General features: G+C 36.0%; 1 protein-coding gene across 1 annotated transcript in view; it reads right to left on the reverse strand.

The window, feature by feature from the left end:
• Positions 1 to 1,987: 1,987 nt before the first annotated feature.
• LOC132563471 (uncharacterized) overlaps positions 1,988 to 22,889 on the reverse strand; it is a 34,869-nt gene continuing 13,967 nt past the window's right edge. Inside the window, exon 2 of the mRNA XM_060228229.1 lies at positions 1,988 to 2,428. Coding sequence (XP_060084212.1) covers positions 1,988 to 2,428 — 441 coding nt within the window. The remainder of the gene's footprint in view (positions 2,429 to 22,889) is intronic.

Consider the following 22,889-nt stretch of genomic DNA (forward strand, 5'->3'; position numbering starts at 1 on the left):
GTTGTTCATCTGTTACAAACCCAAACCAGTAACAATTCCATTTAATCACTGACATTTCCTATCTTCACTATGGTGCCACACAACCATGACTACCACACGGTTGTCTCTGTGTCTAAGATTCCTATTAAAGTGACTCACTTACTAAGTAGAGAAATACCCACACAGTGATTTTTGGGAATCAAATATTAGAATCCTGGACTTATGCTTTTGCTATGGGAATCACTCATCTTTTGAAGAACCCATTATATTTCTAAGTTATTGAACTTATCAAAATTTTAGAAATGGGGCTCTGGACTCACTAGAAAAAAAATTAAACAAAAATGATTGCCCAGAAATATTAAGTATGATGCCACGCGATGATGGCTGCCAACCAACATAAATATAAGCTGTAGCTTCACCCTTGCTTTTTTATGTGAATGTTTTGAGGATCCATAAAAATGTACCAATGTATTTAGAATTATCATCAATTGCTATTTTACTGTTGCGCATATAAAAAGCCAAATCCTGACTTTGAGTCACAGCCTGTTATATTCTGTTTACCCATTGCTGAGCCTATCTGATGAATATGGTAACCTCACATCTACTTTGCACCAGATGAGCACAAGAAATCAAATGTCAAAATATCTATACTAGAGTAAGTTTATCTGAAGTTGAAATACACATAATCTGATTTAAGTTAGAAGATTCGGAAATTGTATGACCGATTATAGCAAGATCTACATCAAGATATGCTAATGATGGCAATAACAAAAACTAAGTACCCTGATAATAACGGCACTCAGATGTTACCCTTCTATAATATACATCTTCTATAGAGTACAAGTAAGCAAGTAAGCAGCTGTCTTTAGTATACAGAATCTACTAATGTTGACTGTCAATCAGTATCATCCTTTTCCATCCCATTTGAATATGAAATGATTATTTGTTTAGAAAAAGTTGGGTCAGAGAAAGTATTCAGCTTCTACAAGTCTTTCATTTTCTGTCCTGTCTTTATCATTTTGATTATGTTATCATCAAATGTTTAATAGACAAAATGTATTTACCCCCAGGATTTTTACCTTCCTATAATGTTTATAATACAAGCAGATTCTTTTTAAGAATGATGACAGTCATGAATATAATGAACTAAATTTGGTCTATTACAAAAGGCATCAAACAGACTACAATAAGTGTCACAAATCCTCACATTGTTTACTTCATGGACAGATGCTGATTAATTGTCTCAAACTGTTTGGGTTTAAGTGTAACCTTCTGAGACCGCATCTCAAACTGTTTGGGTTTAAGTGTAACGTTCTGAGACCGCATCTCAAACTGTTTGGGTTTAAGTGTAACGTTCTGAGACCCCATCTCAAACTCTTTGGGTTTAAGTGTAACCTTCTGAGACCGCATCTCAAACTCTTTGGGTTTAAGTGTAACCTTCTGAGGCCCCAATCTTACCTGTTTGGTTTAACTGTATCTTCTGAGGCCCAAATTTCAACTGTTTGGTTTAAGTGTAATCTTCTGAGACCCCAATTTCAACTGTTTGGTTTAAGTGTAATCTTCTGAGACCCCAATTTCAACTGTTTGGTTTAAGTGTAATCTTCTGAGGCTCCATCTCCAATTGTTAAGGTGTAAGTGTAATCTTCTGAGACTCCATCTCCAATTGTTAAGGTTTAAGTGTAATCTTCTGAGGCTCCATCTCCAATTGTTAAGGTTTAAGTGTAATCTTCTGAGACTCCATCTCCAATTGTTAAGGTGTAAGTGTAATCTTCTGAGACTCCATCTCCAATTGTTAAGGTTTAAGTGTAATCTTCTGAGACCCCATCTCCAATTGTTAAGGTTTAAGTGTAATCTTCTGAGACCCCATCTCCAATTGTTAAGGTTTAAGTGTAATCTTCTGAGACCCCATTTAAGTATGTATAAGCTTTAAACTACATTTTGCAGCATCTGGTAAAAACGCCCACATAACTGTTTTTTATGACACAATAGTTACCACATAAGAGTAAAGCTAATCCATTTCGGATTGACCCATACCACAGTCCCCTACTTCGGATTGACCTATACCACAGTCCCATACTTCGGATTGACCTATACCACAGTCCCATACTTCGGACTGACCTATATCACAGTCCCATACTTCGGACTGACCTATATCACAGTCCCCTACTTCAGACTGACCTATACCACAGTCCCATACTTCGGACTGACCTATACCACAGTCCCATACTTCGGACTGACCTATACCACAGTCCCATACTTCGGACTGACCTATACCACAGTCCCATACTTCGGACTGACCTATACCACAGTCCCATACTTCGGACTGACCTATACCACAGTCCCATACTTCAGACTGACCTATACCACAGTCCCATACTTCGGACTGACCTATACCACAGTCCCCTACTTCGGACTGACCTCTACCACAGTCCCCTACTTCCGAATTGACCTATACCACAGTCCCATACTTCGGATTGACCTATACCACAGTCCCATACTTCGGATTGACCTATACCACAGTCCCATACTTCGGATTGACCTATACCACAGTCCCATACTTCGGATTGACCTATACCACAGTCCCGTACTTCGGATTGACCTATACCACAGTCCCATACTTCGGATTGACCTATACCACAGTCCCATACTTCGGATTGACCTATACCACAGTCCCATACTTTGGATTGACCTATATCACAGTCCCATACTTCGGATTGACCTATACCACAGTCTCATACTTCGGATTGACCTATATCACAGTCCTATACAAGTTTTTCTGTTTGACGTTGACAGGCTTGTCCTTTACTGCACATAAGACTTATTTTATTTGACATTGACCTTTACAACAATCCCATAAGAGGTCTTTTTCACTGTTTGACCTTGACCTTTATTCAGTGTATATATGAATATATCAATTTCTAATATTTGTGATACAAATGATATTTATCCCAGTGACTTTGCCGAATAATCAAATGACTCTCTGAACCCCAGGGACATTTTGCAGCCAAATTGAAGGCTTCATGTGTGACACCTTTTGGATAAGACTAGAATGATTAGTTTGATCTTTTGACGTACATCAAACAAATCTCAAGGTTGCATAACAGTATGTTGTAGTGGGTTTGAAGTGTATCCCATCTGTGGAATCTTCAGAGGATGTATCAGTCTGTGATTGGTCAAATTTTCATCCTACTCTAGGCCAGACACATTACTTTGTTTGTGCCTTATTTTGCCAGGAAATGTTCCAGGGGTGCACGGATCAAAAGTGATTATAATCCCTGGAGTATCGAGGATGAAGGGTTCATTTGATTCTAGGGAACTATTATTTTGTCGTGTAGGTCATATACAATAACCATTCCTGACAATCAGAAAAAAAAATTTAACCTTGATGTTTCAACTGGTGATCTTCAAGTTGTTAGAATTCCAGAGCACTTTCGTTGATCACGTTTTAAATACAGATATTTATCAGATAAGATATGCACAGAAAAAATACTCTGACCTTGACAGTTGACGTCCTTTAAATATTCATTCTAGGTCATGTGACATTTGGGGTTCAAATGCTTTTACATCAGGACGATATTCTGGCACAAGGTCCCTTAGTGATAGAAAAGGACAAAGAGTATGAAGATGTTGATGTGCATGATGGATCAAGTGCCACCACAACTAAATTAGTCTCTGGAACGATCTGAGTGGCTGAAAAACAAAGATAGCACAGAACTTATCTGTAAACGTCAGCCATAAGACAGCGCCATAAAGGAAAGAGGAAGGGAGATCACTCTATATCTCTGTCATAATAACTCACTGGAATATAAGTAGGGCGGGATTTTTCGAATTTTTATTTTTGGGCTACAAAAATGGGTGCAGGTACTGTATTTGCACACTAAAGTTATGGTTATTATTAGTAAAATGAAAATAACATTTAAGCATATGTATAAACATATGGCAAGAGACTATAAACTTTAACTAGTATGAAACTGTCCTCATTTTATACACATCTGTTTGACAGGGAACAGAAACTAATAATGCACGACCTTCCTTATTACATGTATTCATCAATAAGTGGGTACTCAAGATTGCAGGTCAAGTATTGACAGGAGCAGCATTTAAAATCCTAAGTAAAAAATGATATACATCAACTGTGATACATTACCAAAGGTTCTGAATTGTGTGTATAAAGTTAAATAAAACTGGTTATATTTTAGAAGCATCGCAGTTGAAATAAAACATGATTTCCAGAGGCAGATAAAAGAAACAATAGAGGTCACCTGAGGTAAAGGCCTGATTTTCATCACCAAAGCAGTAAAGTATTTCTTTCTTTTTTTTCTTTTAGTGACATGTAGGAATTCATCAAAATGATGTCATCATGATGTTAAAGATAATGTCAAACTTTCTGATGACAAAGAATGTGCTATTTCCCAAACTTTTTGAACATCATTTTATGTTATATTTGGATCTAAGTGCACCTTTTTAAATGTAACGAGAAGACAATTCTCATTAAATACCATGTATATTTTACTCTTATCTCTTCTCACTCATGAGACATACTGATATTTTGTCCTACTGGTGAAATATGGTTAACATCTGATCAGTTTGAATAGGCAGGGAGCTCAAACACATGATTTTTTTCAATAAAAACACTAACTTTTTGTCTAGTGATAATTTGAACCCTTACTAGTTTGTTTCACATACATTTTCAATAGTTTGAACATATTGCGAGACTGCCTGTTTAACCACTGGCATTGGTGTTACAATAATCACTCCATGTGGTCATTATTGATATTGAGGTTAAAGATTGTGGGTAGCAGGTTGTAAATGACCACCATAACCAATTGATAGCGTCAAATTATACACATCCATGCCACTTAATTAGCACTGATGTGCAGTGTGAATTTTTCACCTCTTGCCAGAACATTGTGTATGCGCCTGCTGATGCAACTCAAGGCCCCAACTCTGTATTACTAACTAAGCGATTGGTAAATATTGGAACACTGCATGTTTCCATTTATTTTGTGAAAGAACAACATTGTTTCACTTCACATTTTGGTAAGATAATCATTCAAGACTATCTCAATAATTGAAAGATTCGTAAAGATTTTAACGAACATTAATCATAATAAGTCTCCCTCCACACTCTGCATACTGATATGTCAGTGCTCACTTCCCCCAATACACAAGCAGAAATGTGCTTTTCACGGGCTGGTTTTGCCACAGTGTATAACGTTACAAAGATCAAAATGAAACCTGTTTTTTTCGTAACAGTCAATTAACATGTTTTGCAGAAGAGTAAGTGTTTTAAAGGATTAACAGTTCTACAATCAACTCCCCGTCCCCTCCCTATTTATCATATATCATCAAATGAGACACCATCCTCTACATGTTTATATAAAGTAAGAGAAAAAGTAAATTTTTCAGGTTCTTCTTCAGGATCAGGACATACATTTATATATAAATTTATCTATCCTGTCTATAAAACATATGCTTATTTGTCTATTATTCTAAACACTTTTTAAGTTTGGGGCAATTGATCACCTCAATTTATCACAATAACAATAGGTAATCAGTAAGAACAAACAAACATCAATTTGTTATAACTAAGCCTGCACACTCACTTATTATCCAATTAATGTATATAACTAAGCCTGCACACTCACTTATTATCCAATTAATGTATATAACTAAGCCTGCACACTCACTTATTATCCAATTAATGTATATAACTAAGCCTGCACACTCACTTATTATCCAATTAATGTATATAACTAAGCCTGCACACTCACTTATTATCCAATTAATGTATATAACTAAGCCTGCACACTCACTTATTATCCAATTAATGTATATAACTAAGCCTGCACACTCACTTATTATCCAATTAATGTATATAACTAAGCCTGCACACTCATTTATTATCCAATTAATGTATATAACTAAGCCTGCACACTCACTTATTATCCAATTAATGTATATAACTAAGCCTGCACACTCACTTATTTTCCAATTAATGTATCATATTTGTTATCATCTAAAAACACTAAATCTATATATTTCAAAATATTTTTGGTAATTTTGACTGAAAAAAATTGTCATGAATGTATCTTATTCTGCAACAAAGTTTTAACTTCATAAATTGTTTATCAACATTTAAGTTGGAATTACATTAACACAATGGAATCAAGATTCTACAATATATACTTCATAAAAATTTTATCAACATGTTTGACATAGAAATTATCCATCATACATAACTGTTCATTTGTCAGCGCGGAGGTAAAGTTTTAATTTAAAAGCACCTGTATATTTATTGGAAATCAAGACGGTAACAGACTTTATTTCAAATTGCCCAGTAACCAGAGTAAATCAAATTTCTTATAAATCTGACCACACTTAAACAGCTCAATTAGAGGTAGCTAAGACAAGACAAATCCTAGCTGTTTGCAATAAGAGCATTACTAACAAACTCTAGTTATCACAATATATCCTGCTACTTATCGTTAGAATTGGAACTGACCTGCTAATGCTGTTAATGGCATGTAATTAGGGGAGATAAAACAGCTACACACATCACACACAGAAGAAACATGTACACGACACTACAGAGAATACATCTCTGTATATCGGCATTGTAACACCAACCATCCATAGTGTCTTACCTACTAAGCCATTGATGGGTAAAGATATCGCTACACCATGTGTAATCCAATCAGGTGGACAGTCCTCATCTCACTTAGATCTGGTGTCGTCCCTGGCTTCAGTTAAATATGTTGGAATGTAGGTGCATCCCTTTCCTAAATTTTATCCTCATTTACACAGTGTGTCCAGGTAGTAGTTCTACAGCTCAGAGTTTGCCTGCCAGCCTGGCCATAACCAATGGCTATGTTAACATTCTGACAAAATGTCTGAGTCAGGCTTGAGAAGAATAGGAGCTGTTCTAGCCAGGCGAATCATGCCCCACTTGGTGTGCTGTACCTAGCTACATACAGAGTGTGGTGCCTGTTAACATTGATTTTCAGAAACGGGGACCAAAATTGTGCTGTTAGTTGTGACACAACCGGAGTGCTAGCAGATGGAGACTTAATACTGCCACTAGCACCACAAGACAGTGACACTCAATTATACAAGAAAACTAAAATATCTACATATTTAATGTGTTTTGACTGTACCACACAACAACTTAATCAAAGCCTTTCAGGGTTTACCATATTGCTAACTTTTTAAGAACGTGTATTGGCATATTTAACCAACATAAGCAGAGCAAATAAATTATTACTAAAATCTAAAGTTACAGAAAAGTTCATGGAATGATATACCTTAAGTTCTTAAAGACAGACTTTGATGCTCTTGATTAAGATTAAAGGAACATTATATTTCATCAACACTTCAAGCTTAAAGCTTTTGAAAAAAATGTGATACAAAAATTAACTGCTTGCTAAGAAAATATCTACCAGTAATTACAGATTTGAGTATTGAAAAAAATGTGATACAAAAATTAACTACTTGCTAAAGAAAATATCTACCAGTAATTACAGATTTGAGTAACGGGAATGCTCTCTCTGTTTAATACATAAACATTAGTGGAATATTCTCTAGAGTAATTAACAGAATCTTACAGCAGAAGATGTTCTCAAAGGTTAACTATCTAGGGAAATACAGAAAAGTTAGCAGTTCCATGGTCTCTAGGGATTATCCACCAGAAAGGTTAGCAGTTCAATGGTCTCTAGGGTTTATCTACCAGAAAGGTTAGCAGTTCAATGGTCTCTAGGGTTCATCTACCAGAAAGGTTAGCAGTTCAACGGTCTCTAGGGTTTACCTACCAGAAAGGTTAGCAGTTCAATGGTCTCTAGGGTTCATCTACCAGAAAGGTTAGCAGTTCAATGGTCTCTAGGGTTCATCTACCAGAAAGGTTAGCAGTTCAACGGTCTCTAGGGTTTACCTACCAGAAAGGTTAGCAGTTCAATGGTCTCTAGGGTTCATCTACCAGAAAGGTTAGCAGTTCAATACTCTCTAGGGTTTATCTACCAGAAAGGTTAGCAGTTCAATGGTCTCTAGGGTTTATCTACCAGAAGGTTAAGCAGTTCAATGGTCTCTAGGGTTTATCTACCAGAAAGGTTAGCAGTTCAATGGTCTCTATGCTTTATCTACCAGAAAGATTAGCACAATGTTTCAGGGTTAATACAGAAGGTTGACAAGATAATCTTCTCCTGGATCAATAAAATCAATAAAGATAAAGTTAGAAGGAAAGTACAGAAAGGTTAGCAGAATTGTCTACCAGTATTCTCCAATGCTGTCTCAGACGTCCTTATTGATGTTAAGTCTATAATATTGTTTAAATGTAAAAAATTCATGGTCTTGACAAGCATTTATTGTGAAATTGACACCCTACTGTCATCTAATTCTGTAACTCACTGTCAATGACCTAAGTAGATGAGAGTGACATAAACAAACACACAGCATATTTTCACTAGCTCTAGATATTAGCTGCACAGAAGTACAAAATTTCCTTATTACATTATAGCATTTACGCAATACTTTGTCTTGATATAATCTTGACCTTGGAGTAAAGTCAAGTAATCATACACCATACCCAGAGTAAGGTCAAGTCATCATACAACACAGCTGGAGTAAGGTCAAGTAATCGTACAACACGGCCGAAGTAAGGTCAAGTAATCGTACAACACGGACGAAGTAAGGTCAAGTAATCATATAACATGGCCGGAGTAAGGTCAAGTAATCATACAACACAGCCAGAGTGAGGTCAAGTAATTATACACCATAGCCAGAGTAAGGTCAAGTCATCATACAACACAGCTGGAGTAAGGTCAAGTAATCGTACAACATGGTTGGAGTGAGGTCAAGTAATCGTACAACACGGCCAGAGTAAGGTCAAGTAATCGTACAACACGGCCAGAGTAAGGTCAAGTAATCATACAACACAGCCGGAGTGAGGTCAAGTAATCATACAACATGGCCGGAGTGAGGTCAAGTAATCATACAACATGGCCGGAGTGAGGTCAAGTAATCATACAACATGGCCGGAGTGAGGTCAAGTAATCATACAACACAGCTGGATTAAGGTCAAGTAATCATACAACATGGTTGGAGTAAGGTCAAGTAATCATACAACACAGCTGGAGTAAGGTCAAGTAATCATATAACACAGCTGGAGTAAGGTCAAGTAATCGAACAACACAGCTGGAGTAAGGTCAAGTAATCGAACAACATGGCTGGAGTAAGGTCAAGTAATCGAACAACATGGCTGGAGTAAGGTCGAGTAATCATACAACACGGCCGGAGTAAGGTCAAGTAATCGAACAACATGGTTGGAGTAAGGTCAAGTAATCGTACAACACGGCCGGAGTAAGGTCAAGTAATCATACAACACGGCCGGAGTAAGGTCAAGTAATCGAACAACATGGTTGGAGTAAGGTCAAGTAATAGAACAACATGGTTGGAGTAAGGTCAAGTAATCATACAACACGCCGGAGTAAGGTCAAGTAATCATACAACATGGTTGGAGTAAGGTCAAGTAATCGAACAACATGGTTGGAGTAAGATCAAGTAATCATACAACACGGCCGGAGTAAGGTCGAGTAATCATACAACATGGCTGGAGTAAGGTCAAGTAATCATACAACATGGCTGGAGTAAGGTCAAGTAATCATACAACACGGCCGGAGTAAGGTCAAGTAATCATACAACACAGCTGGAGTAAGGTCAAGTAATCATACAACACGGCTGGAGTAAGGTCAAGTAATCATACAACACGGCCGGAGTAAGGTCAAGTAATCATATAACACAGCTGGAGTAAGGTCCAGTAATCATACAACATGGTTGGAGTAAGGTCAAGTAATCGTTAAACATGGCTGGAGTAAGGTCAAGTAATCATACAACATGGTTGGAGTAAGGTCAAGTAATCGTACAACACGGACGAAGTAAGGTCAAGTAATCATACAACACAGCCGGAGTAAGGTCAAGTAATCATACAACATGGTTGGAGTAAGGTCAAGTAATCGTACAACACGGACGAAGTAAGGTCCAGTAATCATACAACACGGCTGGAGTAAGGTCAAGTAATCATACAACATGGCTGGAGTAAGGTCAAGTAATCATACAACATGGTTGGAGTAAGGTCAAGTAATCGTACAACACGGACGAAGTAAGGTCAAGTAATCATACAACACAGCCGGAGTAAGGTCAAGTAATCATACAACATGGCTGGAGTAAGGTCAAGTAATCATACAACACGGCCGGAGAAAGGTCAAGTAATCATACAACACGCCGGAGTAAGGTCAAGTAATCATACAACATGGTTGGAGTAAGGTCAAGTAATCGAACAACATGGTTGGAGTAAGATCAAGTAATCATACAACACGGCCGGAGTAAGGTCGAGTAATCATACAACATGGCTGGAGTAAGGTCAAGTAATCATACAACATGGCTGGAGTAAGGTCAAGTAATCATACAACACGGCCGGAGTAAGGTCAAGTAATCATACAACACAGCTGGAGTAAGGTCAAGTAATCATACAACACGGCTGGAGTAAGGTCAAGTAATCATACAACACGGCCGGAGTAAGGTCAAGTAATCATATAACACAGCTGGAGTAAGGTCCAGTAATCATACAACATGGTTGGAGTAAGGTCAAGTAATCGTACAACATGGCTGGAGTAAGGTCAAGTAATCATACAACATGGTTGGAGTAAGGTCAAGTAATCGTACAACACGGACGAAGTAAGGTCAAGTAATCATACAACACAGCCGGAGTAAGGTCAAGTAATCATACAACATGGTTGGAGTAAGGTCAAGTAATCGTACAACACTGACGAAGTAAGGTCCAGTAATCATACAACACGGCTGGAGTAAGGTCAAGTAATCATACAACATGGCTGGAGTAAGGTCAAGTAATCATACAACATGGTTGGAGTAAGGTCAAGTAATCGTACAACACGGACGAAGTAAGGTCAAGTAATCATACAACACAGCCGGAGTAAGGTCAAGTAATCATACAACATGGCTGGAGTAAGGTCAAGTAATCATACAACATGGTTGGAGTAAGGTCAAGTAATCATACAACACAGCTGGAGTAAGGTCCAGTAATCATACAACATGGCTGGAGTAAGGTCAAGTAATCATACAACATGGCTGGAAAAAAGGTCAAGTAATCGTACAACACGGACGAAGTAAGGTCAAGTAATCATACAACACAGCCGGAGTAAGGTCAAGTAATCATACAACATGGCTGGAGTAAGGTCAAGTAATCATACAACATGGTTGGAGTAAGGTCAAGTAATCATACAACACAGCTGGAGTAAGGTCAAGTAATCGAACAACATGGCTGGAGTAAGGTCGAGTAATCATACAACATGGTTGGAGTAAGGTCAAGTAATCATACAACATGGCTGGAGTAAGGTCAAGTAATCATACAACATGGCCGGAGTGAGGTCAAGTAATCATACAACATGGCCGGAGTGAGGTCAAGTAATCATACAACACAGCTGGGTTAAGGTCAAGTAATTGTACAACATGGTTGGAGTAAGGTCAAGTAATCGAACAACACAGCTGGAGTAAGGTCAAGTAATCGAACAACATGGCTGGAGTAAGGTCGAGTAATCATACAACACGGCCGGAGTAAGGTTGAGTAATCATACAACATGGTTGGAGTAAGGTCAAGTAATCGTACAACACGGCCGGAGTAAGATCAAGTAATCATACAACACGGCCGGAGTAAGGTCAAGTAATCATACAACATGGTTGGAGTAAGGTCAAGTAATCGAACAACATGGTTGGAGTAAGGTCAAGTAATCATACAACACGGCCGGAGTAAGGTCAAGTAATCATACAACATGGCTGGAGTAAGGTCAAGTAATCATACAACACGGCCGGAGTAAGGTCAAGTAATCATACAACACAGCTGGAGTAAGGTCAAGTAATTGTACAACATGGTTGGAGTAAGGTCAAGTAATCATACAACACGGCCGGAGTAAGGTCAAGTAATCATACAACACGGCCGGAGTAAGGTCAAGTAATCATATAACATGGCTGGAGTAAGGTCAAGTAATTGTACAACACGGCCGGAGTAAGGTCAAGTAATCATACAACATGGTTGGAGTAAGGTCAAGTAATCATACAGCATGGTTGGAGTAAGGTCAAGTAATCATACAACATGGTTGGAGTAAGGTCAAGTAATCGTACAACACGGACGAAGTAAGGTCAAGTAATCATACAACACAGCCGGAGTAAGGTCAAGTAATCATACTAACATGGCCGGAGTAAGGTCAAGTAATTGTACAACATGGCCGGAGTGAGGTCGAGTAATTGTACAACACAGCCGGAGTGAGGTCGAGTAATTGTACATCACGGCCAGAGTAAGGTCAAGTAATCGTACAACATGGCCGGAGTAAGGTCAAGTAATCATTCAACATGGCCGGAGTAAGGTCAAGTAATTGTACAACACAGCCGGAGTGAGGTCGAGTAATTGTACAAACGGGCCTAACTTTTGTTTTGTGGCTACATGGTTAGGCAATTCAAATGTGTATTATTTAGTACCAATGACAGTACCAAGATTCATTGATACTGAAAAAATACAATACTACAAATGCTGTAAATGTGATCTTCACAATGTTGAGTGGGTCTCATTTGAAATGCAGCCTTGGTAAAATTCATATTGATGACATAGTCTAACAGTAGTAGTCAATGTACTTAGCTTGGCAAGCATAACGCACTGATCCTGATTTCACCATCAGCATGTGACCTTGACCTTTAGGGTAAAAATCAGTTGGACAGTTTGATAAAGATGTCTCACCATAATAGCCAAGGTTAACATTTCCTAAAATTAAGTTTGTGATTCAAAATTTATGGTCCAGACATTGAATTGTCAGTGTGTGATTGACACCTCATTCTTGCTCTAATTTAAAACTTGAACTTTAGTATCTTTGTATGGTACTATACCTATATTTAAGTGTCTTGTCTCAGAACACATTTCTATAAAAAGATTGGATAATTACAGTCACTATGGCATGAAATGGATGTGTGAACTCAGACAGTGATTTCTTAATTTCCTCCCAATTCTGGTCTTAAATCAATTGAACAACACTCCAAATCTTTGATACAACACTTTTAAAAAAGTAAGGTTCAGTTGTAATGAAAGCAGCAGGTATATGCATGCACAAACAATGCAAAGAAAAAAATTCAGACATATTTAGTTGTTTATTTCAATATCAACAAAATGTGTTGCATGCTTGTAGTTTTAAAATTCAATATAATATGAAATATGAAAAACTTTATTAAAAATGATTAATATTGATATTTAATTCAATATATTATGGTACTTGAATTATTATTTATTTTATTTGAATTAATTAGTCAGATTCAAAAGAATAAAAATAAGTACATTTAATTTAATAATAAAACTCTGGAATTTTGCATCATGATGTGGTACATTGATTGATTTAACATAAATGTAACTAAAATTTATCCAAAATTAATGTGAATTCATTATTTTACGTAATTTTTTTAAAATCTTCAATATCAATTTAAGTGGAATTTGTGCAGAATTATGCAAAATCTAAACGAAGAATTGAGAGGTTGAAGAAAGAGCTATCAGAATCAAAGACAGATTTAATGATTTTTGAAATTAAGATTATTTAAATCAAAACCTAATTGGTGAGCAAAGATTGGGGATATCTTTCAGAGAATGCCTGAATACTGTCAGTAATGTGCACAGAATCGACTGAAGTCTTATAAAAAAATATAGCAAGTAGGTGAGGACGCATTAGTAGAGAAATATCACAGCCATCCCTGGCCACAGCTGTAGGGGTGAAGAGGTGATGACACTAGAACCACAAATACCACAGAAACCAAATCAGGATAGAAAGAATTGGATTGCATTGGTGCGGGAGGCCACATTTAAAACACACAATTGGCAGTGCAGAGACAGGAAATGTATTTCTCAATAAATCTATCGGATTTCCTCTTCTATCCTAACTTGTATGTATTGACAGGCTGGTGTTCTGTACCAGCAGGATTAACTTGAGATTAATCTCACCTCTGCCAGCAATATACTCCAGTTATTACAAAACAAGTAATATCAGTGCATTGCCATGCCGCTGCGGCTCTACCTGGGATATAGCTCACTGCCAATAACATTCAACATGATCTGCTGCAGTGAAGCAGCCTAATCTATGCACCATTCTACAGTATATACAAGATTAAATCAGTGTTATCACTAGGGATTTTATATAAACATATCAATTCCTAGCCTGCAGTAGGAGTTGACATTCTAATAAACAAAATGACCTGAAAGAATAGGTTTACAACAATTGCAGGCATTTTTTTTACATTAAATCTTGATTTGCATGTTGCAAATTGAAAATTATTAATTGAATAGTTTGTTTGAGAATTTCATTGAGCTTAGTTAATGAAAGACATCTGCCAATTAACCGTTACACATTCTGATGGGTCAGTGTACATCAATTAGTGCTAATAGTTAATCAGTTAAATGCCTAATAAAGTGATGGATAAAAGTTGTGCCATTAATAGTTTCACAACAATTACTTATGATAGGCTAGTCTCTTTATGTTTACATTACACAAAATATTTACCCAACGACAGTGATGGGCTGATTATCGCATGTAATTGGTTCATAGTCATTTTCCAATGGCAATGATTGATTTTGAACAAACACAATCTATCACTGGTCAATATATTCAAACCTGCCTTCCCTGTTTTTCCACTGAAATGTGCCCAAGGGGAAGTCACTACTGACACACCACATGACCAACATGGCAGACTCTAAGCAGAAGGTGAACAAAATCCAATTAGGTGTATAAAAATGTATAGAAAATAAAATCCCTCAACACTATTCATCATCAAATAAACCAACAAGTTAAACACAAAATCTATATTTTATAAAGGAAATGACCACACAAGATAAAGAATTCTTTGTGCCTGTCAGTTAAATAGGTAATATGCTATAAGCTATAATTCTTAATTGGTAAAATCTCCCTGATTCTCTGAGCAGCTGATTCACTGATTTTCAACACTACCTTAGAGTATATGTCCTGTCGAGCATCTGGCATTTGAAATGCACGTTTATCTATTGTTTTGTGGGAAAATAACAAAGATGTGCATACTATTTTATAGTTATATAAGCCAAGCTGGATTAAGATTTTTACATTGGTCCTCTGAATACATATTTAAGGTGTCTTAACATGATTTAAATTATGTTCAATCCATGCATCTTTTTCTTACACTGACTTCAGCTTATCACTGAGAGCTTTACTGGGGCCTGGCTGTACATCTGACGTCAGGAACCATGCAATCACTGAGATTAGAGCTTTACTGGGGCCTGGCTGTACATCTGATGTCAGGAACCATGCAATCACTGAGATTAGAGCTTTACTGGGGCCTGGCTGTACATCTGATGTCAGGAACCATGCAATCACTGAGATTAGAGCTTTACTGGGGCCTGGCTGTACATCTGACGTCAGGAACCATGCAATCATAATTCAATTATGTCTTATATTTTATATAACAGATGTTTCACATTAAACTTGAATCTTCTGCAAATTTGGAGGAAATTGGACGATACATAGGGAAGTTATTGTATGGAGCCTGGTACGATCATGACACTGGATACACAGACAGACAGACTGACAGAAAGACAGCCTGACAGACTGACTGACCAAACACTATCCTCAATTTTTCATGAACTGCAGGATAAACTAAAATGTGACTTGTTAAATATGACTCTGCTAAATACTGGAATGATGTCCAATATCAGAGGAATCTCTTAAAACCTGCAGACTACACTGATTTCCCAGAAAAAATCAATTGATTGCATAAAAAAAGTGTTGAATGCGGGACACAAAATTATACACATTCAACATGCTGGCATCCCTATTAACCATGAATCCTTCCTGGTAACTTGTGTGACCTCCAGCTGGTGGTCATAATCTTACTCCAGCATTCAAACATCACAATCTTTTTACCAGTTATAACGGAACCAAGTACATGTCCTCTAATTTAAAGATACAGGTATCGCATCATCATAGCACAGTCCACTGTACATGATGGTATTTTATAAAACACAGCAAAAAGCTCATGTTGGGCTAACTGCCAAGTAATAAGTTTATCTATGATATTTGATTTTCAGCTGAAATTCTAACCTGTAATAAGCCTATCCCCTTACTCCTGATTTGGTAGATATTTGTTGGCAAGATGGAAAAACTTCAGGATAAGTACGTAAGTAACCCTGGTCAATATAAGTTAGATGCATGTTACCATGGCTTCAGAGAACTTCTCTTTAGAATAAGCCTTAAGTAAGCTAGGCGTTTCCAGATTTGATCCTTTTAAGTGGACACTTTGAAATGAATGATGACCTGTGTTACATCCTAACAGTGACAATGTAGGCACTCAGGAATTGTATCAGTTACTTCTTAAGAATTAGTCCTTTACACCGCTGAAACCCCCGAAGACGAGAAATTTCCAGGAGGGGTATATATCCCTAGTAAACACTAGCTACAATATAACGCTTGACTCTAAATGTTGATTGACAGTAAAATGCAAGTTTTTGTTTATTTCAATGCCTTAGCTAGGATTTGAACTCAGAATCTGTGTTCACAGGATTGAGCTTTAGGAGAAGATCTCAGTACCTACCAAGCTTATACATACTGACAACAAAATAAATATACATCATAAAGGAAAAAAAATGAAAAATAATGTTTTCTTCAATATTCAGATTTCCACTAATTTGATCATGTGATAAATGTCTATTTTTAAAAGCACATGTAAATGTAATCTAATCAAGCTTGGATTGATTTTTATCAAATCAGAAATCTGTACTTTAACATTTCTATTTTGATACAGGATCCTCATGAATGATTCACCTCAAAATCATGGCAGACCACAGTATTCTTTACAATTTGTCAGTATCTGGCAAAATTTAAATTTCTTATTTGAGTAAATTGTCTTTTTCCTTTGTATCCACTTCATAAGAGATTCACAAAACTTGTCTCAAATTTTTTCTTTAATTCCAAAGATCTGTTTTGAGATACAGTTTACAGATAGGGTTGTTGCAAGCTCACTTTAATTTACATCAAAATATGTTATCTTATTACTATTGATATTTTACCAAAATGGTGCCATACCAATGCGTGATGTCATTAGGAGTCTGCAGATACGAACATTACGTTCTGATAAATAAGTGTGATGACTTATAAACCAGCTCTCAGTACATATGTAGACCACTCCGTGTTTCATTATAACTGACAGGATTTATTTTTTTTAATTCTATCGAAAGAATTTCAATTTACAAAATACCTTTTATTCATGATTGGGAAGATAGCACTGACATAGGCTTTACAAATTTTCTTTTAATTAAGTCTTCAACATTAAGGTTTACTGGTAATGAAAGTGTAAACCCAAGCCAATTCCTGCTTGGCTCATATTTTCATTATAGCCCTGAAAATGAAATATCATGAGAAACCTGTAGCCACCCTACATCTCTCTATAAAACAATCTCCTCTCCATACCAAGCAATAATGAATAGGAAAATAAATTGTAAGGAATGAAAATTTTCCATTAGACAAAGAACAAATTTTGTTTAAAGTCTTCAATTATCAGTGGCTCCATCTGATGACTATCTGATTTATGTGGTAACAGAAATGTAACAACTAATAATTTTGTTGTGAAATTTGCTGATTTTTTTTTTGTCATGCATGTAATACAGCCGTATATTATCATGCTGTATAATGTTTTTGAAATGTTCTGTGTATACAGAGCAATAGGCAGACACATCATACATAAAACCATATCCTGAGATTTCAGACATAATTATGTCCAGATATTTACTTTGAAACACGGTAGTTGTCATTAATTTGTTAAGTCTACCAACCTAGGTCTCTGATTTCTGATTGTCCATCAGCTGACATGATAAAACATATATAACACCCATATATACACACATTCAATAGTAATTGAGCACTTCAGTTGGAATATTTTTATCTCTGACTTTGTTCATCTCTATATACGACTTCCAACCTACAGCATTAAATCAATGACGTCCTTTCATTGATTTCAGTATCATTACTACATATAGATGATGTATGTTTGATATCCCAGTGTCTACACTAATTTAAAGCTACTTCCTAATTGTATTGTCAATTTTCTAAGCATGTTGATTTAATAGAGAGGAACATTTTAGTGTTTTCGTATAGAACAACAGGTATAATATTAAGGAAGCAGGCAGTTAAGACCCAGCTTTGTGGACAAAACAAAATGATGGACCAACACTACCGCTGCCTGGTTTTAATGAACCAATTCACTGACGGATGCAAATAAATGGTTTCTTAAATATATGGAACTAAATTAATGAGATGAAGGGAAAGTTAGCCTTGATGTGACAGAACAGGAAAAATAAAAACCACACTCTCTCAATTGCTATTTCTTTGACATAATTTTACTTCATAACATAATTTTACGAAACAGCTGATAATTACGATAAACAAAGCATGTTAAATGTTTGACTACTGCATACATAATGAGGACGTAACGAAGTCAGATCCTTCAAGGTCAGCTGTCCTTGTTGGAGAATGATCAATTGATCCTGAATGGTTGCACGTCACAGTTAATTTGGACCCTAATATATCTCATGCTCTCAGTTTCCATGCTAATAAAACCCAATAAATAACACATTTATTTCTTTAGCATGAACAAATTTTTACTACAAACTTTCATTTCAATCATCTTTGGTTAATAACATTTTATTGTTCAGCTGATTGAGTTTTATGGTCAAGCTTTACATAGTACACATCATTACACTGAAAATTGAAATCATTTAATATATATCATTAATGGTTTGAAATACACATCCAAACAAACATCCATATTGTCCAATGATGCATGTGTAGATTAAGTGCAATGTAATATATTTCAATGAAATTGTGTTAACAATAAATGATCATAAAACTGATATGTTACTTAAGAATAAAACATGCATTAATTGCAATTACTTAATTACCATTACGTTTCAGACATATAATTTTATTTCATCTTTCTGGGTGGGCTGATATTTGAACAATTAATAGTAATACATTTTCAAGAGAATCAAATTAAATTTGATTGTCAGGCCATAACCAATCTTCAAACAAGTGCAAGAAATCTACATTTACAACGAATTGTGTCCCTTGAGTGGTCAGTTTACAGAATTAATTGCCAATAAACCTCTGGTTTACTAAAGGAGTAACAAAACCAAGCAAGAAAATACCAGCATGTCAACTTAATAGTAAGAAACTAAACCTAAATACAATAAAAATGAAGAAAATAAAGGGTAACATGGAGACTCCTGAAAAGGTACGAAGGGAATGAGACCAGGTGTTCTAGAAGAGAAATCATCTTCTGTTTCATCAACAACACCTACCATGTAAAACGTAGGTCAATAAAAGTAAGTAATGTCACATTCTCAAATGAGGACAAGGTTATATAATATAACAACAGAACCAGCAGGTAAACTAATGAGCATCAAACTTGTCCATATTGGGTTAAGGGACTGACATAGAAGAGTCTATCAATTCTGGTGGGTATAAGCTGGATGTGGTCAATGAATTTCTTTCAAAGATAAGAAATCATCAATATGTCTGAAAGCGAAATTCAACAACTCTGCCAGGTCTTTGTGACCTGTTTTGATATGCTCTACAATAAGTTCAGCCTTGTATGAAAACAACACAATCAGCTGAGAGGCACAGTTAGTTCACATAGTTTATTATCATTATTACAGTCTTAACGGCCCGTCAACACATAAAAGGTCATAAGGGCCAAGTTCCCATAGGTATGTATGTCAATCGTCTGTTGGAAGACATTACCATGCTACTCAACAAAGATACTGTCAACCAGAAATAAGATCATTTTTATGATTTCGTCCTCTTTACATTTCTTCTTTGATTTTGATGTATTTTTCACAAGCTATACTTCAGGCTAGTTTGCAACCAAATATATGTGCTGTTGTTCACCTTTTTTTTGGCACACACAGCTCTCATAACAAGAGCACAATGGCAATCTCACACTTAAGAAAGGAGTATGGTAGTGTACAGAGTGAAAAAAATTTAATTTTTTTATAGAAGAAATGTTTTTTAAGAGTGTGTTAAAGATTAGTCAAAACATCTTTGGAGATCTTTAAAATCCACACACTATTAATCCGACATCTTTACTAACAGTATCACAATAAGATTGTAACCCAGAATTGATAGTACTATAAGAACTGTTGTTAGCAGTTTTGCCAAAGGCTTGGTTGAACAGCTAGATGAGCCAGCAATGAACTTGTTTATATGGATTCTTGTAAAGTATAGGAATCCAATATAAACGGGGGACGTCCATATCCTTAACATTAATAGGCAATCTAGATGACTGTAATATTGTTGTCAGTATTTCTTCTGTGGAAAATTTACATAATGTATAGGTGTGGTTTCCTTTGTTATCAAGCAAGTCTAATTCTTTTTTATACAGGAAGTGAAATAATGTCTGTTGACAAGGATTGAGTTATTGGATGCCTTATCTCCAGGCAAAATAACATATCTGTCATGTAAATTTCGAAAATACATTTTGCATAAGGATCGAGGAAAGCTGTGTTTTTATTTTATTGCAAATTCATTTAAGAAAGGCAGTATAACCAAAGCTAAAATGTTGTTACAATACCATGATGGATGATGAGTTCAACCTGAATTTTAGCAAGAAAGAGCTAACACTTGATCTACATATATCAAAATAGACTATTGAACATTATATAATAAACTATCACAAGAAAGTTGCTTGAAGTTGCCCTATCTTCAATAGCCATCATAAAGTTTGAAATTAATTATCAATAATAAAATACTTGAGAATCTAATAACACTGTTCCACTACCTGATTATAACCAGACAGCATGTGTTCCACGCCTCACTAGGTGTTCACAATCACACAGGCCTGTAGCAATGTTTCTGGTGGCTTGTATGGTATACTATAACTAGAAACCAACGAAATATGAAATACTAGACAGAAATTCATTGCCCTCGTAAAAGTTTTCTGGCATTCTGGCCTATACTGTTCAATCTTAACATCTTTTGTACCAAAATCATTACAAATAGAGTATATATATTAGGAAAACACAACTTAAAATACAACAGACTTAATTTATACATTTTTTCTCGCTTAGGTATCTTTCAGGTTACTGATAAATAAAAGAGGTTTTAAACCTAAACTGAATCATATGTGAATATATGTGAATATTCCTTTTCTTAATATTGTCAACAATTTGTAAACCTTTAAGAAATCTTGAATGTTACCAAGTTGCTGTACATAAGTATTATCAAGTCATTGTAAATAAATATTATCAAGTCACTGTACACTGCTATAAAATTGTTTCGGAATATTGTTCATCATAGACAAGGACTTCAAAGAAACAATAACATATATTGGTCAGATACAACACATCATATAGCAGGTTCTACCAAATGATCACAAATAAATTATCTACAAGGAAAACCACTTAAGATACTTAAGTAAGCGAAAGTGTATAAATTTAGCCTGTTTATCGACACTCTGACATTTAGGACAAATTGTGTGTTTAAGCATGCCTTCAGAAACATATTATCCACATGCATCCATGTATCTCGATATTTGGCGATATGTTTGTGTTTCTGAAAGGAATATGTACACAAATTTGATGTTTTCTGTGGTTGGTATAGAAGTATGAGAAGGAATGTCAGGGCTTGATCTGGCATTACCTTCAATAACAGGTGACTGTCTTAAAAAGAAAATCTTGAAGAATTCCTCATGATACAATGTTCATCTTCAGGAATTTACTGCTTGCCTGGTACCACTATATGCATACTGTCATGAACATCCACTGATCCTGCTAGAAAGAGCCCATGAGAAACCTTAATGGGCCTCATTCAACGTCATCAGAACACAGATGTTCATCAGTGAGACAACACCTAGAGATTGGAAGGGTCATGGAGATGAGACGGAAAACCAGTGCCCAACTAACCCATCCAACATGCTGAAAATTGTCGTAAAGAAAAAAAACACAATGATAGAGGAGTAGGGTAAATTATCAGTGTGTTATTGGCAATGATCAAATTGAATATCGACAACAGGAGTAATTTTTTATAGCTAATTATTAACCTTAGACCAAAGTCTCGCAAAACAATTCCAAATAATGAATGAATGAATGACTGATGCCATACAACTTTACACCATGGTTTCAGCCATCAAGGTCTTCTGGGACACAGCCTCGCACTGTCAACCCTTTAAATTGCTTCTGGACCAGACTCGGCTAATAAAACAGAAGAGTTCACTGCAGTTGTAGAGGGAGCATCAGCACAAGATTCAATCAACACCATGGCATGTTTTACTCCATCAGTTCAGTATCAGTGGAATCAATACATTCATATGGACCAACAAAAGTCAAGCTGTTTCATTCCATAAATGTAAGGGATTGTTCCCTCCAACACTGTTGATTCTGCAGGTCTCATTATTTTATAGGGAACATGATCACAAACACACAATTCCATTACTTCTATATTTGTCTTCTGAATTAACAAATGCAAGAAATCGTAACAGGGATTCAAATATTTAAGACCTAGATGCATTGTTTTCCTGTGGAACTAACTGAAATTGTAATTTTCCTAAGGAACTAACTGAAATTGTTATTTTCCTAAGGAACTAACTCAAATTGTAATTTTCCTAAGGAACTAACTGAAATTGTTATTTTCCTAAGGAACTAACTCAAATTTTGAGTACCCATTATATCTCTTTGTAATTGAACTCATCAAAATATTGAAAGTGATGCTCTGAACTCCTATATAAATTAGTGCTTGAAGTTTTCATACCTATCAGTTAGTGAACTTTTGAATAAAAACATCTTTCAGTTCTAATGGTTCAGT

Source organism: Ylistrum balloti, unplaced genomic scaffold (genome assembly GCF_031769215.1).
Source record: "Ylistrum balloti isolate Yb309-2 unplaced genomic scaffold, AGI_CSIRO_Ybal_v1 Utg371740, whole genome shotgun sequence".
Classification (NCBI taxonomy): domain Eukaryota; kingdom Metazoa; phylum Mollusca; class Bivalvia; order Pectinida; family Pectinidae; genus Ylistrum; species Ylistrum balloti.